Genomic DNA, 25,818 nt, shown 5'->3' with positions numbered 1-25,818 from the left:
GCACCCCCCAAACTCTTTTCATTTAGCACCTTTTCCAAAGCATACGCCTGAACATTAAAAGCAAACGTTTTATGTTAATATCAAAGTGCAAAATGCCAGCAGCAACTTAAAATCGGAGAGTTCAACACATTAAATAAAATAGAGTATTATTAGTATTATTACTATAATTAAAAAACAAACAGTTGTGACCTCACCGATGGCAGGGGAAAGTTCATCAGTAAAAGTGTTCAAATGGTCCCACCAGACACATACAGTTTGGTTTTCAACCATTATAGCAGCGTACCACGCGTACCACGCAACGAACAGATCGGGTCCGACCTACATCCAGGACATGGTGAAGCCATACACACCAGCTCGTTCGCTCCGCTCAGCTTCAGCCAATCAGCTTGTCGCTCCGTCGCTGCAAACACGACACTCGACAAAATCACCATTGTTTGCAGTGCTGGCTCCTCGATGGTGGAATGAGCTCCCCATTGACATCAGGACAGCAGAAAGTGTCTACATCTTCCGCCGCAAACTAAAAACTCACCTTTTTCGACTATTCCTTGAATAAAGACAATGACGAAAGCACTTAGGCAGCACTTCGATGGCTCCTACTGATAGCACTTAGCAGTTTGACTTTATTTGAGAAGTTGTTCTGTCTTGATTCTTGTTGTTCCTACTTCGTATTTACGGTTGAATGCACTTATTGTAAGTCGCTTTGGATAAAAGCGTCAGCTAAATGACATGTAATGTAATAATGTAATGCGTTTCCAGTCCCAGATGCTTACTACAGATGTGTCATAGAGGTGAAGAGAAAGAGAAAAAGAAAATTGTGGGTTTGCCCACCAAAATCAAAGGCCATACCCGAACTTCAGAAATGTTGATATGTTGTTTCTGTACAATCTACAGGCTATATACGATAAACTGTCAGTAGGAATCACATCCTGATATACACTGTTTTTTTTTACTTTAGATTTATACACTAAACATTTTTTTCCACAACAATGTTTGAATGTGTTTTATTGTTCATTGTACATAATTTGTAAGGAACAAACCAGTTAGATGTAGACATGTTTATCCACATGGCTGTTTCTTTTGTAGTTTTACATGCACACATGGAATGGTTACGTTTTCCCCTCGCTGTGCCTCTCGACAGGAATTGGATTTGATTTGTCTGCAGATTTGTGAGGCACACATGTCAGCTTCCATTGAGGCTTTGCCTCAGAACCCAGAAACAGACGTTTGCACTCACCAGCCAATCAGAAGGTAATCACACGCTGTGGTCAAATAACTTAACAAATCACACTTGTCTATTCCGAATAACATTTCCTTGACCTCAATTAGAAAGGTCATGAGGTCGAAGAGAGATGTTAAGAAGGATTCAAAAAATTCAAAAAGAAAAGTTCATAGTGTACAATTAAACAGTGACGGCAGAAGTTATTGATGCTGCGTCGCTTAAAATGTTGCTGCCGCAAAGATTTGTGGCTAACATTATCTCCTTTCATATTGTAAAATATGGTTCAGTGTACCCTAAGCTACAGGAGATAATACATGAATCACAAAGCTTCGTCAGCATTTAGAGAAGCTGACCAGCTCTTATCATGGCTGCAACTCCAGTTAGGAATCGTCCTCAGCTAAAGAAGACGACTCGCCAGCAACCCTGCTGGTGATGAAGGAACATGACACCCAATGCACATCAGTGAGTCAGTGATGGTGTTTTTAATGAAGCTCTACGGCATAGAGGAGGAAGAAACATCAGGCTATACTTCACACACAATACTAGTTAGCAGGTACATTCATTGTTGGTTATAAATTAGCACATGAGATTTGTTGACAAGAAGAAGGAAAAGAAGTGATGTGCCGCCTTCACGGTGTGGCGGGGCTCACTGGTGTGCGTCAACGACCACGGCTGTGGTGGTGTAGGAGTACGGACTGAGCAGCAGGGCCAAGGTGTAGTGACGATGACCCTCAGCGTGGGCCTCGAACACCACCTACACACACACACACACACACACACACACACACACACACACACACACACAATCACATGGGTCAGAACATCTAGTGCACACAATGCCACACATCGACACAGCTTTCAGTTTGTCTGAATCAAAGTGAATGAAGAGGCTACGAGATGATGAACGTAGGACTTTTGGCCACACTGTTCTGGGAACCCCGCACTGCAGGTCAACAGCAGAATAGTAAACATGTTTGAACATGATAATGTAAATACATTTGCTTTTCTGACTCCAAGATAACGTCAGAAAACAGAAGATAAGCTCCACACAGGTCACATGGTGCAGGGTGAGCGCTGCAATGTGAGCTCTCTCTTTCATCCCTGTCACTGTGAACGAGTGCATCGTCTTCCAGGAGACTGTGTGTGACCCCGCCTGCCTTCCTGTTCATTTAGTCATCCTTCATTTCACAAGAAAGGTCCCTTGGAGATACATTATCTCTTCGGCTAGAGGAGTGCTGATCAAGATACACAGACAGATAACATGACAATGAAACAGGCATACATTTAAGAGAGGAAGAGATTTAAGTTACGTGTATGCCTTGCAGCTCATTCCAAGTTGGCAGGGCCCGAAAAGGAAAAGTCAGACTTACTGTAAAGCTCTGTTCCGGTGATTAATATTAAAAGTAATATGTCACTAAACTGAATGTGTATTGAAGCTCTCGCAATAAAAATGAACAAATGTTTTTGTCTCGTAAACACAGTTCATTGCATAAGCTACAATGATGTGTATGGAAGCTTGAACCAGAGACAAACCACAAAGGCAGCTAGATAAAATACATCACAAGAGATTAAGACGCATGCATGGTACAACAAAAGTATTCTTTAAAAGATTATCGATCTGGATATCCAAGGTCAACATGTCAAGCAAAGTGGTTTCCTGTGCAGTGGAAGTTTATTTTGAAAAGACTATTTGCATGTAACAAGGGGAAACTGACACGTGTTGCTGGATTTTCATTGGCGAACGCATTAAAAATTAAGAGGAACTTTTTTCGAAGTTATCATTCGAAGCGTTTGGCGAGGACACACTGCAGCTCTGACAGCAGGAGTGCATTTAAAACACAAGACAATCTGTAAATCTCCACACTGAAAATGTTTGGGGACTCAAACAATCTTAACCTCCCGGTAACGTGGAGTTGAATGGAATGGTTTATACTCACATCAGCTACTTCGTGGAATGACGTGCTGCCCTCATTTTTCCAGTACGTTTTGGTATCAAAGTCCACACGATACACGCCTGCTGGGAACTGCTGCTCTGTGAGCAGCTCATGGACCTCTCCGGTGGCATCGGTCACTCTGCAGTGAGGAACGGGGACAAATGTCTGCATGGTTTGTGCATATGAAACGTATCGTGAGAAGAGACGTGAGCTGTGATTTATTTTGTGCATACCCAGTTGTGATCTGTGTCCAGCCCCCCTCAGCAGTCCTCCGAGACACCTTGAGTGCCACTGATCCGGCTGAGGTCCCTTTCACGGCATCCAGGACTTTCACCATCAGAGGACTCCTGGTGTCCGAGACCCCGGGTTTTACCTGTGGCACAGACACAAGCCAGGCGACAGCTCATTCTCGGTTGCTCTTTGTCACATGTTTACATGTTAGTACCATGGCTGGTTCAATATTCTACTGCTGTTTTGTATTCAGGAGTCTTGAAGTTGTTGTGGCTTTCTCTATACATAAGGTGACAGGGGTCACACGCTCCAAGATTCTTTATCTGTAATCCACAATGAGGTCTCCAAACTACGTTTTACCAGGAAAACACAGATGAGGTGTGACATGGGCGTAACCATACTTGTGGGCGGAGCTTGTAGGCATAGCCATGCTTGTTGGCGTAGCCATGCTTGTGGGTGTAGCTTGTGAGCATAGCCATGCTTGTGGGTGTAGCCTTGCTTGTGGGTGTAGCTTGTGGGCGTAGCCATGCTTGTGGGCGTAGCCTTGCTTGTGGGTGTAGCTTGTGGGTGTAGCCATGCTTCTGGACATAGCCATACTTGTGGGTGTAGCTTGTGGGCGTAGGCATGCTTTGTGAGCGTAGCCATGTTTGTGGGCGTAGCCATGCTTTGTGAGCTTAGCCATGTTTGTGAGCGTAACCATGCTTGTAGGCGGAGCTTGTGCGTATAACCATACTTGTGGGTGTAGCTTGTGAGTGTAGCCAAGCTTGTGGGCGTAGGTTATGGGCGTAGCCATGCTTGTGGGCGTAGCCTTGTTTGTGGATGTAGCTTGTGGGCGTAGCCTTGCTTGTGGGTGTAGCTTGTGGGCGTCGGCATGCTTCTGGACATAGCCATACTTGTGGGTGTAGCTCGTGGGCGTAGCCATGCTTTGTGAGCGTAGCTATGTTTGTGGGCGTAGCCATGCTTGTGGGCGTAGCTTGTGGTCGTAGCCATTGATGTTTGTCGTTGGCACAGATGTTTGCATAATAACATGTTTCTACACGTCTTTACTCGATGGCGGTAAGGAATAAAGGTCTTAAACATTACAACAATGGTCATTGCGACTGTACATAGGAATTTTAAAATTGATGTGCAACAACAACAATGATATAATCATATTTTAGCTAGTTTGAACTTGTCTATGTTGTTGGGATCTGGCAAGAGCATGTTTGTTGTTAGGAAGTATGAAAACTACATCATTGATATCCATAAAAGTATTAATATCAATAAGCTTATTAACATATATTAACAATTAATGAGCACCACCCTGGGGTCAGGGACCAATAACCAAACTGTAGATATAAGTCTCAAAACTGGGGTTCACTCACAATGTCAGTAGTCAAAGTAATATGCCATATTCAGAATGAACAAAGAAGGTTGGAATTGGAGCACTGCGTATTATATCCAGCCACCATTACAACACAGAATCACAGGAATATAACATAGTTTATTGATTTAATATTACTGATTAAAACCAATAATATAAATCAACAAATATAAATTGTACAACTACCTAAAAGCAACAAACAATTGTGGTAAGGAGCGTGTGCGTGTGTGTACACCAGCATGCGGATTCAATGAAATCTCACACATAGGTATGATTTTATGCCTGATGGGTGTTGTTTCAGAACCCCTATGGAGGCCTGTTTCCTTTGTTTCAGCCGCATGGTGAAGACCCAACAATGTGGACGGAGTCAAATATCTCTCGATGCTCCATAAGCCCAGCTGAGCAGTACGAATCGATTCATGAGAGGTTGACGTCATATCAGACGTGCGCATATAAATCATTTCCTTTAGGCTATACTACCACAGCATAGTACCAGCTGAGCCTCAGGTTGTGCTTTTAGAATTCCATTTCATGTATTAGTCATTGTTTATTCAGGTCAGTGAGTTCAGTGGACATAATCATTGTACAGAGCTGTTATCTCTTGTGTTCACAGTACAGTGGGAGGTGAACAGAGCTGCATGTACATTACGGCAGTGAACCAGGTGAAGGCAGGTTGCTGAACTGATTCCTGCTCCACAAATTCATACTGGCCTGCGCTGTGTGTTCATCAAAGTTTCTCTTTTAGCAGTTCTGTTAGTAATACTTAGTGTGTTAGTGTTGGTATCATTTTGATAAAACATGGTCACAGAGTCTGGTCGTGCAGCAAGAACTACCACAGGAGAAGTGCAGCCTTCAAACTTTAAAAAAAAAGAATTATATGATCGTTACTATATGTCTTTCTCTTCTTAACCGGGAGCACAGCAGTCACCAAACTGTACCGGTAGGTTGAGATCAAATTGAAGGCAGACATTGAATATGTGTGTGGTCTGAGTAAAGCTGCCAGAAGTAGGACGGTACTACACACCAAATGTGATCCATCACAAGATTGTCTGTAATCATTTATTACTCTCATTGTGTTCATACACATCGCATTTACAAACTCTGGGTCTTGGATTGTCCATATTAAAATAACTAACACACATTTACTATAGTTATTGTTCCCTATATGTGGGTGGGATCAGAACTTTTTAGATCAGAGGGTCCAATGAGGACACCAATTCACATTATTTTACATTAGTTTCATTCATACTTTTGGGAGATGATAATTAGTTTTTCTTGAACCTCATTCTAAAAACTAGAAATTATGGCATCCATTTCTTTTCTGTTGGCAGAATTAGACCGATTTACAACAGGGACAAATATTAAAAATCTATTTGGACTGAATATGACACTCTGTACGCCAAGAACGACATTTTCTTGTTGCATTGTATCATAAAATGAACTATTGTAATTGCATTTCTTTTCATTCTGTGACCCCATTACTGGACACACACACACACACACACACACACACACACACACACACACACACACACACACACACACACACACATATACTGACTGTGGGGGTGGGCAGGGTGTTGCAGAGCAGCACAGCAGAGGCCAGGAACAAACAGCGCAGTGGTGGAAGCATGGTGGCCGGTGGTCAGACGGACATACAAATCACCGGTGCTCACACTCGACTTTCCATTTATAACATCAGCTGCCCCGCCTCCCGCTCACACTGCTGCTGCCAGCGCTGTGGACCACGTCCATACCTGGACAATGAATAACTCACAGCAGATCTGTTTAAAATCCCCTGTTTTAAAGAATAAATCAGTGTGATATTTCTGGAAAAACATATTCACACATTTCTTTCCCTCTAAAAAGTATAAAGTAACATAAACTGGAAATACTTCAGTAAAGATAAGTAATTGAGTAGTTGTGGTGAGCTGTATGCTGTTATAGTTAGATGTTGGGACACAGTTTTGGCTTTGCAATACTTTCACCAATCCACCAGAAGGTGGTGTAACAACCCCACTAACTCCTCACATCCTCCAACTCTGACTGGGGAGCGTTTGTACGAGATAGAAAAGGATTTGTTTTCATTCGTTGAAAATATTTTGTTCTGGCTCTAAATTCTTATACAACAGTTTGTATCAATGTGGCTGTGGCTGAGTGTTAGAGCGAGTCGTCCTTCAATGAGAGGATCGGTGGTTAGATGCCCATCTTCGCTGGATGGCAATGTGTCCTTGAGCAAGACACTTAACCCAAAATTGTTCCTGGAGGAAGCTATTGTGAAAGGGCCCGAATGATTTGTTAAACCTTAGACCTTGCATGCCTCTGTGTATGAATAGGGTTGAATGATTACAGTACTTTGAGTGGTTGGAAGACTAGAAAAGAGCTATACAAGTTAAGGCTGTTTACATATGTCAGGTGTACAGGTGTACAGGTGTACTCTGTGACCCTGTGTTTGCAGTATCAACAGAGCACACTTCCTTACTAACAACATGAGTGATGCTCGTCGCAGGTGAAAGTCGAGCCTCCTTAAGTATTTGCGTTCCTGGGAAGGTGTGCAGTCACATCCAGAGCCCTGGACCCAAAGAGAGAGCGAAGTGAATATACGGAAAACTTAAACACATTATACAAAGTTGCACCTGGCAAAATAATCATAGACTGAACAATAATGGAATTATAAAAGCATCTACAGCATGAATAGATCTGACTAATTACATTCATGAAGTGAATGTGTTGGTTAGATGTATTCCTATAGAATATAATAAAAGATACTTTTGTGCATGATGATTTCAGCTTTATTCGTTCAGCTTTAAGCAAACATAACATAAACATAAAAACACAATTCAAAGCGTAGAGTTTTCTGTCATAACTTGTAATCTCCCACATCATACGTAAAAGGATCCAGAGCAAAGCAGCGCAAGGTAATGCACCCAGTCTGTGACTGTAAGACTGTCAAAAAGCTGACACACATAAGTGAATATATGTTATACGTGCAAGTCATAATATACTGATTATGTCTTATGGTGTATGAATATAAATCATGGTGTTGTTTTATTTCTGCTAGACCACCGTGACACCGCCTGCAGGAGACCAAAGTTGTTTGAAAGTCAAAACACCAACAAATATGGATTGAAGCTAAATATTTTCTTGGACAAAACATTATGTAAATTTATGAATTGATTTCAATAAATCTAGATTTTAGGACATTACAACGCTGTGAGGTACAAAACTAAGCAGCCACCACTGGGATCTAATTCCAGTATAATACTAAAACTTTTAGAATGTTGCTTTAAACTATTTGGTACAGCAAGCTTTGAATTATGTTTTTATATTTTATTTTGTATGTGCCCGGAGTCTGTTTTGCACCGCCAAGATAGCAGCTGAAAGAATAAGGCTAAGATATTGTAGTATTCACCACGAGAATACATCTAAGCAACATATGGCATCCTAATATGGGTGCTTTTTGTATTTTTTGCAAATACAACATATAAATCACAAGAAAATATATTGATGTTATGCACCAAATTAAACACCAAAGCCTTTGCCACAAGAATCAGTCAGCCATTTAAAAAATACTCAAACAGAAAGAAAGATAATCATAAAAGTATAAAACAAAAAAAAGCCCAAAATCAGCATGTTTCCAGAACCTGCAACCTTTAGCTTAGTGCAATCGGAAAAAACCTGATATCCAGAAGCAAGACAATTCCACACAGATTCCACAAATGCCTTCAAAATCCTTCGACACCAAAGAACCAGGGAGATATGAGCCAAAGAGCAGAGAAACATGAATCGCTTTGTTGCTTTACGATCAGCAAATACTGCTTACCTTTGTTTTACAGTTTGATAATTGTTAATTTGTGTGCTTGTTACATTTTAAAGGGAAAATATAGGTGTTTTTCTGAATTTTAAAAATAATAAAAAATAAAAAAATCAGAATTTTTTTATTTCTTCTTCTCCAAATGTGACCAAATGTTACCAAATGTGAGCCCTCGTCTGACTTTTTTCTGTACTAAATCCTCTTTAACTTTGTTCTGCTTCACTTTATCGAAGCAAAACAATGCAAAAATCATGTTAAAACTTTGAGGTAGGATTTGGGAGAAGTTTAGACTTTGCGAATGCATCATTTCAAGGTAAAAATCACGCTAAAAGTGCTTTTTTTCTGGAGGGACCTGAAAACTTTACATTACACACTGTGTGTCATCTTCATTTACTCTTAAGCAGTAACACATAGACTGATGTTTACACATCTGAGCAAAATTTAACATTATACTTTTTTATTAACACTAAGATTATTCAAATAGCCTTAGTGGTTGCAGAGGCACACCCATTTCAGTTTGGGTATGTCATTTTCGAGCAGAAGCCTGAAAAGAGGGTCGGGGAGTACACATTTAATTATAGTCAGAGCTCGACATGGCCGGTGTTTTTGTGAGTCTGTTAATATACGTGTGGCACAATCAGTTGTTTTGCCAGCAGCTTAAATTTGGCAGTTAAAAATGTGCTTATTTAAGTCTGGATTATGACTTCAACTTCGTTGTATTTGTGTAATTAGAGGATCCAGGTACAGAGCTTTACTTGGTCAGCAGGTGCTTTTAAACACGTTGATCTCCTGTCTCCATCATAACCTGCTGCTGGAGCAAGTTACCATGGCGATCTCCCATAGTAAGAAGTGAACCACCATCATAGTAGGACTTAAAAACCCAGGCCTTAACCTCAAGTTAACTCACTAACCCAATCCTGCTTCGTGGGACAGGCCCGCGGAGAGTGTATAAGTGACTTGGTGATGAGCAGTACGACAGGTTTGACAGGAGTGTCATCTTCATGACACTGCTGCTGCAGGCTGCTGCAGAGAAGTGAGTCATTGCTGGGAACAAAGAAGCTGTTCTCTGTTCTGAGATATTTTTGTAAGGTTATTGATATCATGCCAAAGAGTTTTAATTCATCTGTGCAAATGCCGGTTTTGGCACTGCAATGTCAACGGTCAAATCTCGCTTTCCAATAAAGCGCATAAAATTCTTTTAGACATGTGGACAAGACGTCTGACCTACTTTACCTAACCCCTTTGCCAGACAACCAGCAACTTGAGATGTGAATGTGAGATGTGAGAATAGACATTTTAAAAATGTTCGCCGCTTTCTGTCATGCCTAAACCTGACTTCCTGTGAAGATAAAAGTATATTTTGAAAAGACACTACGAGGGTGACCAGATTTGAGTTTGTAAAAAAGAGGACACTTAATAACTAGTTTGTAAAAGACCCAGAGAAACACAAATATCCAACGGGACAAAATCCCGGACATTTTTGGAATCCCTGATGGACGCATTAGGCTTTGAAAAGAGGACATGTCCAGGAAAAAGAGGACGTCTGGTCAAGCTAGACACTACGTCACGCCCAAAACTGTTGCTCAAGGAGAAGATAGAGCATCATAGTTTGAAGCTTAACAGCTCTGACCAAGCATTGGGAGTAAGAATGTGTTGTTCAGCAATCTTTTTCACTAAAACATCTTCTAGACAACTAGAAGACCACTCGGAGAGCACAGACCAAGGCCAGCAAGGGGAAATTAATTTGTGTATCCGCGCCACAATTTAATGGGTTCTTCCTTGGCCCTTCATCTGAGTTCCATGAGGCCCGAGCCTGGAGTTTTTCCACAATCATGCTGACAAAAAAACAAAGCTGAAACTGAATTGACAACATAATCTCCTGGAAGAGGTAATTGAGAAACTGGTTGACAGCCAGGATCGAGTTAGCATTTTGCCCTGAGGAAACGCCTGTTCCAAAGTACACAAAGTAGTGCCTTTCCATTGTATGGCTACACTAATAAGTAAAGTTGCAGTTTACAGCCATGTCAAAAATATTATCGCTTCGTCATTTCATCCTATTTTATATTTGTGTCAAATTTATAAACACAATGTGTTTTGTGAGGTTAGTGACCTTTGACCACTAACATCTTCAGCTTAACCTTGGGTCCATCGTTTGTGTCAAATCTGAAGAAATTCCCTCCAGGCGTTCCTGATGTGTTATGTTCTCGAGAATGGGATGGACGACCATAAAGTACTAATGTTTATCGCCGGTGCTGAAGCATAATAAAACTATCACAGTACAATAATCTAAGAGCAAAGTGAATGTACACAACACACATCATACCCTGCGTCAAAAAGACAGATTTAAATTAAATGACAGTATTCAGCTTTCCCAAATTATGTTTTATTAAACATATGAATTTTTTATGGGAATTTTTTCCCAACAAGAAAATGAAATCACCAAACCCCTCCTCTAACAAACAAATATGTTCTCAAATCCAGCATAGTTTATACAGTGTATATTTCAACCAGTTAAACAAGTTCTGTCTCGTGGTTGTTTACATCTCGGTTGAAAGAAAATAAGAAGAGCCTCAAACACAAAAATGGATACAAGATACAGATGAAATTAAACATAATGAAATATATATTACACAAAATATGTAAGGCTCAATATGCAAGTTATTGTAAACAAAAGGGCCCACCACCAACCCACCACCAACATTCTAAACACTTGACATTGGAACTTAACCTCTTTTATTACAGACAGCAACTCTAATGAATTCATGAATGTTTTCTAATCCTATAGTTTCTCATCAGTGATGTTTAAAATCTATAATAGATCTCACGTGTACAGAATCTAATTATCACTTGTTATTGTCACGGCTCGGCTGTGTATTGTGTCCTTTTTTGTTTTTTCCTTTTTTTCCGGTCTGTGTGTGTGTGTACTGTGGGCGTGGCTTCTGGCAAGAATCTCGATACCTGCATCTCATCTCTGACACCTGCCCTCAATCAAATCATCAACTCCTCCCTGATAAAACACCCTGGCTGCCTCCTCTCCAGTTGCCAGATTATTGCACCAGTAGGTGCAGATAGAAATATTTTGCATTGTTTTGTTTTTACTAACCCCTGTTTCCGGTGTCCAGGATTCCTGCACTTTAGCTTATCGCTGCTGCTTATGCCACCTCACCACTCTGCCTGCATTCCTCCTTACCATCCCACCAGCTACCTTCTGTCAAATAAACCCTTTTACCTTCACCCTACCTTGCCTCTCCGTGTCTGCGTTTGGGTCCAGCTACCAAACCCCTCACAGTTATCACATTATATTTAGCTGACACTTTTATCAAAGCGACTTACATTTTTGCCCTATACACTGTAGAGTGAGCAACGGGGAACAATTCCGGGTTAGGTGTCTTGCTTAAGGACACAACGTGGATTACCCTCTGATTGAAAGACCGGAATGCTAACCATTGAGCCACACTCACTTTGAATCACTTTGTCTCTATTCAATATACGTATCTTTGTGGACTGTGCCAATTCAAAAGTAAGGAAATTCCAGTAGAGAATGTACTTTTACAAATATCTGATACCTCTGTGTTCTGTCTTGTGGAAATGGCACCAAAGCAGGCTGCCACAACAAACAGGACAGTGGGAAAGCTCATAAGCATTGACCAAGAAACCACCGGCCTGTACACCAAACTCGTACTCCAAAAACTAAAAAATCTTTTACAGGAAAGCACCAATCCCTTTCATTCCAACTTTAGTCGCAGTAACAACCTGACCCAGAGAAAAACATCATTTTTTTGTTTGACATTAAAGATATGGTCAACTAGCATCAACACAAACTATTTCTGGGGATTGAAGTTCAAAAGTTAAGCTCTTTGAACTATTTGGAGTGAAATATGCTTATTTTGGACACACCACCAAAGTAGTATCCTGAAGCATTGACTTCAATCAATGCTGGTTGGTGCAGTTCAATCTGTCTTGGTCTCAATGCCATGAGCTGTCTGGGCTTACATGTTTCAAGTGTTAAACAATGCCGATGTACATTGACCTTCACCCATGACGTGCTCAAACATCTGCCCCACACAGCCTCAACACTGCAACACAAACCAGACCTGACTTATCGATCACCTGAGCGGTATCAGTACATCGAGCGCTTCATTTAAAAAAAATAATTTTACCAGATGAAGGTCTAAAGTTAACAGAAGACTAATATATTGAGTGTATTATATTTGCTGGGTAAAATAGCCTTCTTTTTTTTCAAGATATCATTTTGTGAAACCCAAGAAATTATGACATACTTAAATGATCACATTGGTGCAGAAAGTTGTCAAATCAACTGGGGCATCCCAGTTCCACATTTAATGCTACAGGTTAGTGTAAGCGATCACTGTTGTTTGCACTTCCCAGAGGGGCTGATTGGATTCTTGTTGGAGTCTTTTTTACTCTTTTTGGATTTGTTCTGAGGACGTTGGCTGATGACTGACTGAAGTTGCATAGGACTCACTTTACCACCACTTGCCTCAGCACCATGCATGTCATCGTGAGCTTTTGACACAACCTGTGTCAAATCAGCGCTCCCTAAAGTATTTGGGCTGACCCCTGCTGTATCTCCAGTCATGTGTATGCTCTCATTCTGAACAAGGTCACCAGCCTTTTCAGTAAAACATGCAGTTCCTGTCTCTGACGAGCCTAAGTCTTTCTCCAACACTGAAGATATGGTCTCGTCTGCCACTTTAATCTTTGAATACACTGTTTGTGATACCTGACCAGATGCACTAGTTGCACTATTATCTAATCCCTCTGTTATTTCTTGGTTAAAAGGGACCTCTGCTTTGCCTTTTTCCAAAGTGAGATCTACAAGCTCACTCTGTTCAATTAGAGTTAAGTCTGTGTTGTGGCTAGTTTCGCCCTCAACAACTCGTCCAGATGCCAGAATTCCACCACTGGTCGCTTTATCTTGACTCGACATAGAAACCTGTCCTGTGGCTGCCCTGGATGATCTTATCTCTTCCAAAGATGTGACCACAGCATCTAAACCCTCCATGTTAGCACCCATCACTAACGCTCGACCAGCAGTCTGTTGTCTCTCAGGAATATCCAGAGTGATGTCCCTTGCCTGAGGAGAGGCCATTCCTTGCCTTGATTGATGTGTAGTAACTTCACAAGGAGTTTCTTGAGTTTCAACCACATTTGCCATTGCTGCTATCAGATTAATCTCTGCATGTTTACTTGCTACATTAAGATCTTCCTCAAATAAACATTCAGTCTCTGAAGGCTGAGAGTCCTCTTCTAACAGCGGGCGAGACTGAATGTATTCTTCCTCGACGTGAGAACTTGTGCCTGGTGCACCTAAAATGCAAATGTCATGCTGCATGGATGGCACCTCTTTCTCTACATCACTGTCATCTGAGGTGAGCTTGTCATCCGCTTGAGAATCTGGAAGGGAATCTTCTTTTCCACCATCCTCATTTTCATCTGGGATGAAATCCCTTCGATGAACAGGTGACTCTTCCTCCACAGGATCTTCCTCTTCTGTGTGGTCTTGTATACCGTCTTCTGAAATGAATTGATTCTCCAATTGGTGAATCACATTTTCTTTATCTACTTCTCCAATCTCTTCATTTTTGTCATTTGAGCTGCTAAAATCTGGTGATGCCATTTCTTCCACAATATGCTCATCTTCTCCAATATTCATATAGGCACCTGTGGTGATCTGATCCTCCAAAGCAGAACTTCCTGATACAGCTTCTCCTTCAATATCTTGATATTGGTGATCTGTCATGCTAACATTTTGATGTATGGATAACGTCAAGTTCTTTGCAGTCTCCTCGTCCTCTTCCTCTGGAACATGTATGTTATCATCTGAGATTAATGAATAGTTCAGTTCAGAACCTGTGCATGGATCTTCCTCTGCACTCTCTTCATCTTGGCCATGTGAGAAGCTTATATTTTGCTGTAAAGGTAACGGCATTTCTTCCAAAGCATCTTCACCTTCAGTAATGTTGTTATCTGAAGTGAAATTATCCTCCATTTGAGAACTCAAAGTACATTGTTTCTTAACGTCTTCATCTTGGTCACTGAGGGTGCTGAAACTCTGCTGTGCCACTTCTTCCTGTAAAATACGCTCTTCTTTCTCTCCATCACTTACATTGTCTGCATCGACTTGATCACTGTCTACTCCTGATTCCGACGTTATCTGTTGAACATTAGAACCCTCTGCTTGTACTTGAGTGGTAATTTCTGCTGATGTTAGTATTAAACTTGAGTCACCCGGAACTTCTTGGTTAGTTACAGAATCAGCATTAGCTGATGGATGAACTTCGTCTATCCTATTACCGAGTTCTGGCATTGCTTTTTGATCAGAGATGGACCTCTCTTTGGACTCATTCACAGTGTCTGTTGTAATATAATTTGGAGAAGCAGCTGTCAAAATGTCACCCACAGTATTGAGTCTCACTTCAGGATCTAACACTTGCTCCTGCTCAGCCTTAACTTCTTCATGTGAATCACTGGTGACAGTAGTCATTTCCTCCGTGTTCTCTGCTGCCTGGATATTATCAGAAGTGGCAATGACCTGATTTCTTTCAATGTTCTCAGCTGGACTGACATCTTCCTCTAGGGCATTGTTCCTTAATTCCTCTGTGACTTCACATGATTGAGGTTCTGAACCAACTTCACCACTTCTGTTCTCTGAACCTTCAATGCTGAGCTGAACACACTTTTCTTTTTCTTCCACTTCTTCTTTCAAATGTGTTTTGTCTTGTCTGTCCACATTTTCTTCTGTACTATCCTGTATTTGATCGTCTACAATGTTGATGGGGTCTGAAGTAGAGGTGGCTCCTTCTCCTTGAGGGTATGTTGATATCTCTTCATCTTCTTTGACTATATTAACTAAATCAGCGACATCTGATCCAGAATGCAAAGCTTCTGTGGAGGACCTTTCACTGACCATAGATATTTCTTCCTTGGATATTCGTTCAGTGGGAGCGTGCTTTTCTTGCAGTTCTGACTCTTCTTCTGGGTCACTGGATTCTGTTGTTTGATTTGTCACATCTTTAAATTTGTTCACTGGAGTTTCAGTGATTCCCTCAAGATTTACAATTGAAAATTGTTCTGATGTTTGAGTTGGATACTCTTTTATATTCTCATTGTATTCAAATGTGCTTTGGACCACCTTACAAGGCTCCTCCTCCTCTAGTGTTGGAATATGCTCTAATGTGTCGGCAACCGCCTCTTGCTTTTCTTCAACTGCATCTTCATGCATTTTCTGACCTGGATTGCTGTTATCCTGAAACGGATTTTTCATCATAACCTCTTCCTTTGAAAGCTGATTGATTTTAGAGGTTTCAACTATATTAATAGTCTTGTCTTTATTTGGTAAAGCTATTCTACATGCTTTTACAATACCACTAGCATCCACCGTTTGCTCCAATGGTGGAATTCCTTGGGACCGGTTTACATTGACTTGCCTCATCCCACCTGGATTTATCGCAGTGGGCCAAATTCCAGCCTGTCTCACTTCTGGCTTTACAGTCACCACATGTCCCATTCCCCTTCCTGGCTGTCCAACACCAACTCCCAAAACAGTAACCGACCCTAAACCCGTTTGCCCTGGCTCCCCAACCCATGTTTGCTCCAAGTTGCTGTTTACTGTAACAATATCCTTATTTTTAGCAATGGTGTGTCCTGGCAGAAGGCCATACACAGTCCCCTGGGCTGCTGGACCGAATGCCCCCTGAGGGGGAGCAGCCTCTTTTACCAGGATAGCACCTCTTGGCAAAGTGCCCTGAGATGTGCCTGGGTCTGACCACGTCGCCGCTCCTGGACCACAGTTGTCTTGAACTAACATATAACTGCCATCAGAATTTGGCCCCACCATTTTCCAGCCTTCCACAGGGACTGAGCTCTGAGATACTCCTGGGCCATCAGGTAGCAACAGGGTGGGACTTACTTGACTAGTGAGGCGGAGTGGGCTTGTGGGGTTCTCAATGCCCTGGAAAAGTAGCCCAGAATGAGAGTCTTGAGTTCTACTGATTACGAGTCCAGAAGAAGGACTCTGGGGTCCACTGACTACATACATGCCTGGAAAATTGGCTCCATGGGCCCCATCTGCTAGCAGAACACTGTTCTGAAGCTGTGGTTGAACTACATAGTGCATGGGCTGTAGTACAGGGGCGGTGGTGTAGTAAACTGGCTGCTGCTGTAATATGACTGTCTGAGCTTGACGGGGCAGAGTAGCAGAATGATTGATGTTCGAGAAACTACTCATGCCAGTAACATTGGAGTGGGCAAGTGTCATAGATGGGGCGTTGCTCACAGTACTGTCAGTTGACTTGGAAATGTTAGTAGATGACATGACTTGCTCTGCCATTATATCGGTATGCTTTGTTTCAACCTGCCTAACAACCAGTTCAGCATTATCAACTGTGTGTGTTTTGACAGCACCTGATATGGTATTTGACAAAGAAGGTTTGGGGGTTGGCTGAGGAGGGGAACAGATCTCAGCCAGAGTCTTGAACTTTGCCCCAAGGTCATTGAGGAACTGCAGATCGTTGTCAGAGCCCAGGAGGCTGCAGCAGCCCACTGAGCCAGCAGAAGAGCCCTGGCCCTCAAACTCATACTCCAAAAGACCATCCTTTACTTCCACAGCACATGTCGCTTTCTGTTTAAGGAAAGAAAGTAGCACAAACACTGGTGTCAACAAACTCTAAACACCTATTTGAATGTTACTGATCTGGGAAAAAACAGCTGCATTCAAAACTAACGTACCTGTGAGTAGTAATCATTGAGGAAATCGTCAGGTAGGGCTATATCCTCATACATATCTGTCGTACGTTGGGCACCAAATGTTTGCCTGCTAAGTGAAGCACTGACATTGCCATGGTTGAAAGATCCCATCGTAAACCCATAGGCATTGTCGGTCTCCATCACATTTTGGTTGGTTTCCCACATCTTCTGCACAGTTTCATTGAAGCTTGTCTGAGTTTTTGTGATTTTTAAAGAAGTGCCATTGAAACTCCCTGCTGGTGCGGCTCCAAATTTCTTCTGGTTTCCCAACATAGAAGCGGCACTTAGGAGTGGAACCGCCTAAAAAAAAACAACAAAAGAAAGAAAATGTGACCAGTCAACACATATTTTGTATGATCTTGAAATAGCAATCTGAGTGTGGTACCAAAAGAAGTTTAACGGCCCGGCGACTCCAAACCATAACATAATCAAATCTAAAACTGAATGCAACAAGATTTATAAGTACTCATCAGGCCCAACTATAAGTGGGAGCTACATTAGTAAATACCGTCAACATAACATGGGACTGGTCTACCTTATAAACCATCAGACCCCTCAGGTGGTCTGGGACTGGTCTACCTTATGAACCATCAGACCCCTCAGGTGGTCTGGGACTGGTCTACCTTATAAACCATCCCGACACCTCAGGTCGTCTGGGACTGGTCTACTTTCAAAACTAAACATGGAGAAGCAGCATTCAATTCTTCTGCTCCGCATATCTGGAACAAAGTCCCTGAAAGCTGCAGGTCTGCTAAGCATATAATTTTTTTCCGTTCCAGGATGAGGCTGCGGCGCACCTTCCAAAAGGAGAGGATGACGGCAACGGCACTCGCCCGTCTCTGTCGTCCCCTGCCCTTATTCAAAGACCTACAGAGACCCCTAAAGACCCTTTGCTCCTTTAAATCCAGATGTTCTGTTGCCCTTAATTGAACTAGATTTAATTAATCAATGTCTGCATTTATCTACTGTATTTAATTTCTTAAACTGCACTGCAACTTTTATTCTAGATTTGGCTTTTTATTGTTTAAGTGACTGTTTTTAATGTTTAAATTAAACTTCCTAATTGTTTTTAAATCATCTTTTCTTTTGCATTTTGTTTTGCGTCATGGTTTTATGTGAAGCACTTTGAATCGCTTTGTTGTTAAAATGTGATCTACAAATAAACTTTCCTTGCCTAGGTATATACTGTAGGTATAGGTACTTGAAATATAACATTTTGGAATGGGAGTAGACAGGTTGAACCCTCCTGTTCATCCTTATGTGGACTCAATTTAAATGATTGGTTTCATGTATCCTTTATGTAACTTTTCTTTCCACTAAAAAGAAACAAAAATGGCAGCCAAACCTTATCCTCGCCTCGACCTTCAGTGTGGTAGGATATGAGGTGTTCTTTGGCGTCAAATGGCAGATCATTAAATTGGTCAGGAAAGATGGTGTTTGCTCCTCCACACTGACATAAGAGCAGGAGCAGAGGGATGACTGCAGAGAGAAGCAATAACATTTGTCAAAGTAAAGCTCAAAAGTATTTTTGATCTCAAGAGACACGAAAACAAAAAGGTAATGTCAAATACTAACAATGTAATTGTATACAACATAATGAAGCCAACCTTTTGAGAATCTTTTAATGTTAAATTCAGAGTTGGGGACTTTACGCAGTAGACAGTTAAAGTCCATAGTGGACCCTAAAGGGACCTTAATTCAGAGATATATCTGTGGTAGTCATCGGTGAGACCATTGCCATAAATATGATGTCTAATTTTGCACATCAAGAAAGTCTCATTGTGTCATAAAAGTCTTAAAGTAAAAGTGTGTAAAAATATGAACTTAAAAAGACTGCACGCCCAAAACCTGCCGAATGAAGTCTCTCGCTAAAGCTATGATGCCTGAGTGTTTCATACCATGATGTGACGTCATGTTTTTTTGCTTCGCAGCTGCTAAAAAAAGTCGCTCAATAACATTTAGGTAGGATGGCGTTATATTTGTGTGTGTGGAAGTTAAGGAGCTGGCTAGCAAGCCAAGGTAACAGCCATGTTGGTGTTTGTGATGGGACTTAGTATAGTATACTGTAGTATACTGATTAATTTCACTCAAAATGAAATAATACTACAACTAACCTGCAGCCAACGGCGACTTTCATGACTTGTAAAATCATCTTTTCACGTTGACAAATATATGTGTATAAATGGCACAGTTCAAAAGGTATCCCAAAAAGATTTGTCTCTCAAAGTGGACTATTGTACATATTATTTCCAAAACAAAGTCCCATGGTGGACACTGGAAGGCAAGGCACTTTGGCCGCGTTTCCAAGATTCGATCGTTCTTAAGGACTTAAGAAGGCTCGAAAGAAGGGTTCGCTAAGAAGGAGCGCTAAGATACGAGTGTTTCCCAGATGCGTTCTTAACTGCCTTCTTAAGATCTCGTCAAAGAAGCTTCCTAAGACGCTCTTAGTGGGAGCGGTCCACCGCCGTGTTGCTGAAACTAAATCAATCGATGCCAGGTTAATCGATCACCCACCACTTTATCAGCTCATAAATCACACACAACACGCTGTGGTCCCCACGTGCAATTACGCTACGCGTGTGCCTGTGTGTGTGTCATCCACGACACCAATCACCCGGTTATTCCAGCCATGGCATGAAATCCACGGTGGACCTGGCGGACCTTGTCCCGTGTGGTAGGCATTGTGATGTGTGTCCGGACATGGCGCAGGAGGATCGGTGTCACGGCTGCCACACTCCGTGAAACCAATGCCTTGCTGAGGCCGGTGCCGTCCCCCACCACCTCCAGGAAGCACATTCATCATTACGCATGGTTTTAGTATTCCTTTGAATGTCTGATATAACTTTGCCTGACGCGGCTGCAGTGAGCGTTTAGTCGCTAAGAAGGCTGTTAAGAGTGGGTCAGACCGATCTTACGTTTGCTTCTTAGTGAAAGAGCGTCTTAAGCTAAGAACGACTCTGGGAAACACGTCGTTCTTTCACAGCGCTCTTAGAGCGCTCCTAAGACGCTCTCAGCGCTTAAGAGCGTCTTAACGAATCTGGGAAACGCGGCCTTTGTCTCTACGGTAATTTTTGAAGATACATATCAGAGGCCCAATATAATTCAGTCCAATGCAATACCACCACAGATATTCTGGCGACTTTAGATGTGAAAATTCCATTGCAATTTACTTTCACTAGTAATGAAGTAATGCAATACTTAATTGTTTAATTTTCAGTAAATTTACTTCATGGCTTACAATGCACTAACATTAAAGAATTTGCAGATGCTGTATTCAATGAAGTAGGATCTGTTCTCACTAGTCTAATGCAAAAATGTCATTCACAGCATAGTGAGATATGCAATATAGCTTTAGCAACATTTCAGTGGGTCAGACGCTTCACCCTTAAGAAATGAATCAATAATACAATAGTCAAATTTTTGAATAAAACTGGCCATTTGTTTATATTACATGGTAATTGTGTGTACTCAGGTGTTTGTTAAAGCTTAACTCACGCAGCAGTAAGCACAAAGCCATTAGCAGCAGGCCGATGGCTGCGGCAGAGAGCTCAGAGGAAGTAGTTCCTAGTTTGGCTGTCCTCGATTCGCAGTCCTCGGTTTCCCCACAGGTACAAACGTCCACAGTAAACATGTCATTGGATTCACAAGACAGACCCTGAGCGTCCAAAACCTCCACCTGCAGCTGGTATGAGCCGGGCCACAGCGACTCACGAGAGTGAAGAGCGGCACTCGTAGCTAAAGACAACAAAGAAACTCACACTGTATTACCATTATTACTATCAACTTTCGTAGTAACACTTGAACTACTGTAAAACTGTTAGTGGTACCATGGTACCATTACAGGCAAATCTGTAGTAGCTGACTTTGTCAGGTTTGAACAGCGTGTCAGTTCTTGCTCATTACACACAATGTTTTTTCAAAGTACACTTCAACTTAGCTTTGCTTAGTTTTTAGGTTTACTTACACAACAAAACCAATTTTTGTTTAGGTTTAGACAAAAAAACAATTACTTGGTTAGTTAAGTTGGCAAGTTAGGTTAAGTGACAACAAATAATATATATAAAATATAAAATGTGTTTAACCCAACCATCCTCCACTCCCACCTGACTTTTCTGCTCTTCAGACAATTTAGACTCCAACAACTAATAGAAGTGTTATCAGTAGAGTTAGTTGATAGCTTGTTGCTTCTCCTACAGACACTAAAGGGTGCCTTTGTACATTGGTTTGGGACACGAAGGGTGACCAAGCCGTGGTATTTGTGACGGTTGTGGGCGGTAAAGTGTATTATGTCGAAGTGTCCTTGAGTGAGGCACCGCTCCTAAATGCTTTGGATGGGTTAAATGCAGACATCAAATGTCATATACCTGTATGCATTTTTGACAGGTTTGGAGTAAGAATAGGTGGAACAATGTATGTCTTAATCATATACAGCGTGACAAGCTCTTGCTGCAATTTTCTTTTAGCTCATTTTCTTACCATTGATGACTTCTACATCCCAGCTGCCTCGTGTCCCTTCAGGTACGATCCTGAACGTAAACGGAGCAGCGTTGGGACTATCATCCTCATCAAAACCAGTGACATGAACTGTTTTGGAATTGGAGCACAGACTGCTGTGGGAGGTGGTCAGGGTGGGGCAGTGGTCGTTGTGATCAGTGACTTGAATGGCTATTGTTCCCGTGGCTGTCTTTGCTGGCATGTCTGAGGAGGACAACGATGAAGTAAGTCGAACACACTGGATTCCATTTTGCAAAACTGTTATAGCATGTACTGTATGACCGATACGTCCCCAGTTTGAATCCTGCTGCAGGACCTTTGTGTTATAGCCCTCTCTCTTCCCCCCTCCCCTCCCCCGTATTTAGCAGCTTTACACAAATTTAACAAACATAGGTCTTGAACTTTAGTCCACCAAAACTACTCTCTACACTCTTAAAGCAAAAACATTAAAGATGTAAAATACAAAATGGAATAATGATCTGAATAATCCCCCTTTCAATAGTGTTTACAAAACAATTTTGGATTTTTGTAAGAAGGTCTGTTAAAACTGACACTGAATGTTCTCCTTCTCTGGCTGACACACCCTGATTCACAATGTGGTCGGGCAGGTTCTGTCAAAGATCAGTACGCTTCGTTTGGTAGATTACCTCGGGCCACAACATTTATGAGCTGCTCGAACGACTCATAATTATAGAGGTGAGGAACACAGCAGGAAAGCCAACATCTGTTTTCACAGTGTCGAGAGCCCAGAAATGAAGCCTTTATGTTGACAACAATCCCCAAGGATTATAAAGTACAAAAGGGATTACCTTTGGTTATGGCCAGTATCTTGGCAATGTAGGTACCATTCACCAAGAACGGCGACTCTCTATCTGGTGCTTTGTTGAGTTTAATCTCAGCTGTTTCTGCATCGATGGTAAACCAGTTGTCTGGATCATAGGCTTTGGCATAACTGGAGAAGAGAAGGAACCAAAACACTAAGAACAGTAATATATGCAACAGTAAACTGTTTCATTTTCTACTCTCACCCAGGAGACCATTCATATCCTAACCTAAATGATAATGCAGTTTTGAAACAGAAAAAGCACCATGAGCGGTTAAAACACTGTGATGTTGATATACACATCTGTAAACATTGTGATTTTTGGTTGAGAAATGTCAAGATTCTACATATCAGTGGTTTACATGATGGCAGCATTTTGTTCTTGCGACTCGGTTGAAACACAACAAACATCAGTAAGTGAAACATCAGTGCCTCAGTACAGCCTCTGAGAGCTGCAGCTGTAGTCTCTTCTCTTGACTAACCTGACATCTTCAGCTGGCTTTCCTGTGTCTGGATCCGTAGCAGCGAACACTGTGATCACACCATCCTCTGGTGTTTGGGTTGGATCTTCTGATACAGGAACGTTCTTGATTTTGGGTATGAATTCTGGACCCTCCGGCATATTATTAACTGCTATTTTAATGGGATAGCTTGGCTTTGTTCCTGGTTTGACCCCTGGTTTAAGTCCGACACCCACCCCAGGTCCAACTCCGGGCTTAATCCCAACTCCGGGTTTAAGTCCAGCATCCACCCCTAGTCCAAGGTCTACCCCGGCATCTGCACCTCCACCAGCATCAACCCCAGCATCCACCCCAACATCCACCCCAACATCAACCCCAACATCAACCCCAACATCAACCCCAACATCGGCACCAGCACCGGCTCCAGCACCGGCTCCAGCACCGGCTCCAGCACCGGCTCCAGCTCCGGCTCCAGCTCCGGCTCCAGCCACAGGACCACCACCCTCTCCAACCTGAACATCTACATCCATCTTCACAGCACCGCCTTCCACAAAAGGAGCTACGTTCTCAATCATCAGGCCAAGCTCAAGATTCTGGACTTCTTCAAAATCCACAGGCTATTTGGTCCGGGATGGAGGGTAGATAAGGTAGAGCGAGAGAACAATAAGAGATGTTAGGGACCCACCCAACACTAGATACAGCAAATATAAACCTTTGTCTGTCAAGACACATAAATACCTTGATCAGCTTCAGGATGCCATCATTGGTTGCTTTGTCTGTCTCAATGGAGAAGAGATTATCTTCGTTTCCCGAAGTGATTGAAAAGACCGTCTGCCAGTTGTCTGTGTTCACAAGGTCTTTGTCCAGAGCTTTGATTCTCATCACAACTACATCAGCAACATTTTCATCCACCGAGCCAGTGTACTGCAAACAGAACAGGATTCAAAGTATGCGGTCTAGAGTTTATATATCGTTTATAAGAGCTATATTTGTACATGTCTTACTGTCAGCTCTGTTCTTTTCTGTCCGTTATGAACACTGAAAAGAGACATGAGCTGTAAATACTTAATAAAAACCACCCACAGCATCCACAAGGGCTCTGTATTGGCAAGAATAGGATTAGTGTCATGATACAGGGGATTACGATTCCATATACTATGATGCTGTGAAAGCCATATATGGCCATTATCTAAAATCGTATTTCAGGAAAACTAAAATCACAAAGATTGCCCCACCATATGCATTAAAGTGTAAATAATAAAACACTTTTTTTTCTGCAATAATAACAGTTGGATCTGCTTTTGCCTCTATCACAGTCTCTGTAACATCTGATATCACAAGACAAAATGAACCACTGTCTGCCACAAATCTTTGCAAACAACCATATATTTGAAATCGATACAGTAATAATATTGAGATACTCAAGTGAATTGATATTTTTTACACCGTAAGCATCCATTGAAGAGCTTAAAAGCCCCCCACTAGGAGTCAGTTGAGAAAGTTAGGAGGTCAGGTCATGGTTATTATCTCTCATGACCAAAGTTACATGATTATAGTCTGCATTAAGACCTTGAGAGGCAGTTGAAAACGCAGACCGAATATTTTGATCCCAAAGATCAGAAATCATGGAAATATTGCTCTTATAGTTCAGTTCATGCTGACGGGTTCTTGTCCAAACCTGTTAATTCTACATTAAGCCAGGAAAAAGCCCCCAGGGAGAAATAATATACTTTGTGTCTTAGATAAAGATCAAATATAATGCACTGCAGTGAAAAGGCGTGTGCTGTCTTGTTGAGCAACAAAGTGATTAAATTAACGTATGGCTCTATTTTCATGGAGGTGCCAACCTTGAAACGGTCTTTACTCATCAGAGCACAGGTGCACAGATTTAATTTGCACATAATTATTGAACATTATCACCACACAATCTGATCTATACCTCTCACCTCTAGCCTGCCCGTTGTGCACCCAAGACCCACCACCTTGAGTTTGCAAGATTCGAGGTCCTTAGGGTTCAGTATGACTGTGGCCAAGAGTCAAACTAATAATGCTAACAAGTTGCAGTATGGGAGATGTGGTAGTCAGTGCTTTTGGAACTTAAACTCTACCGAAAGACTAAAAGACAGGATGTCTTGACCTCTGCTGCACAGACCTCCAACCTTAACCTTATGTTAAGTCCTTCAACCTTATGGAAGTCAATCCCAACTTTAGTCCACCAAGAATATTCAATTGGTAACTTGATTACTACGACCTTAATGGAAGTAAGATGAAAAGGATTCTTCTATCAACACATTCTCACTCCCCAACTCAGATTTTGACACTTGGTCAGTGGCACTGGTGCTCTTTTTATGTACCAAAAGACAAAAAAACAAACAAGAGATAAGGAAAATATGCACATCATACCGATCTTTACCCGATTGTGCCTGCCTTCTTCTACATGCCATTATTCTTACCTCAGACTTTTCTAGAACAGGGTGGTTGTCGTTGATGTCCAGGATCTTGATCTCCACAGTTCCTGTCCCTGTTAGCCCCCCCACTGCGCCGCCCAGATCCTTCCCTTTTACCACCAATTTGTAGAAGTCATGAGTCTGTCAGAGGAGAAACAGATACATTCTTCTGTTATTGGATGAAGTGCGTGCTGTGCAGGTTTTGACAAAAGTCAGCCAAAAGTGTCTTTATAGGGAGAGAAAGTTAGGCCAAAACAATGCCA

At 41.8% G+C, this 25,818-nt stretch overlaps 2 protein-coding genes across 2 annotated transcripts in view; both read right to left on the bottom strand.

Annotated features, from left to right (window-relative positions):
• Positions 1-1,865: 1,865 nt before the first annotated feature.
• ttr (transthyretin (prealbumin, amyloidosis type I)) lies at positions 1,866-6,404 on the bottom strand. The gene is made up of 4 exons (XM_068593298.1): positions 6,309-6,404; positions 3,387-3,526; positions 3,157-3,292; positions 1,866-1,973 (listed from the first exon to the last, which is right to left on the bottom strand). The coding sequence occupies exons 1-4, from the start codon at positions 6,378-6,380 to the stop codon at positions 1,866-1,868; spliced, it is 456 nt and encodes a 151-aa protein (XP_068449399.1). The 5' UTR covers positions 6,381-6,404.
• Positions 6,405-13,934: 7,530 nt separating this feature from the next.
• The window catches only part of si:ch73-74h11.1 (desmoglein-2.1), a 19,119-nt gene continuing 7,235 nt past the window's right edge, over positions 13,935-25,818 (bottom strand). The window contains exons 6-16 of the mRNA XM_068593184.1: positions 25,562-25,696; positions 23,847-24,032; positions 23,130-23,725; positions 22,634-22,776; positions 21,807-22,028; positions 20,826-21,065; positions 18,676-18,809; positions 17,313-17,630; positions 16,989-17,205; positions 16,495-16,763; positions 13,935-14,099 (exon numbers count right to left, since the gene is read on the bottom strand). Of these exons, the coding sequence (XP_068449285.1) occupies positions 13,935-14,099; positions 16,495-16,763; positions 16,989-17,205; positions 17,313-17,630; positions 18,676-18,809; positions 20,826-21,065; positions 21,807-22,028; positions 22,634-22,776; positions 23,130-23,725; positions 23,847-24,032; positions 25,562-25,696 (2,625 nt within the window). The remainder of the gene's footprint in view (positions 14,100-16,494; positions 16,764-16,988; positions 17,206-17,312; positions 17,631-18,675; positions 18,810-20,825; positions 21,066-21,806; positions 22,029-22,633; positions 22,777-23,129; positions 23,726-23,846; positions 24,033-25,561; positions 25,697-25,818) is intronic.

The sequence above is a fragment of the Clinocottus analis genome, unplaced genomic scaffold (assembly GCF_023055335.1).
Source record: "Clinocottus analis isolate CAN_PGR_092001 unplaced genomic scaffold, fCliAna1.0.p SCAF_29, whole genome shotgun sequence".
Lineage (NCBI taxonomy): Eukaryota > Metazoa > Chordata > Actinopteri > Perciformes > Cottidae > Clinocottus > Clinocottus analis.
This window is presented reverse-complemented; position numbering and strand designations above follow the sequence as displayed.

Bases quoted from the DNA above. Each gene is read 5' to 3' on its own strand.
- ttr (XM_068593298.1), bottom strand. From the start codon at position 6,380: ATGCTTCCACCACTGCGCTGTTTGTTCCTGGCCTCTGCTGTGCTGCTC. The intron at 3,293-3,386 runs GTATGCACAAAA...TCCTCACTGCAG, and splicing joins TGGACACAGATCACAACTGG to AGTGACCGATGCCACCGGAG. The intron at 1,974-3,156 runs GTGAGTATAAAC...GTGTGTGTGTAG, and splicing joins CATTCCACGAAGTAGCTGAT to GTGGTGTTCGAGGCCCACGC.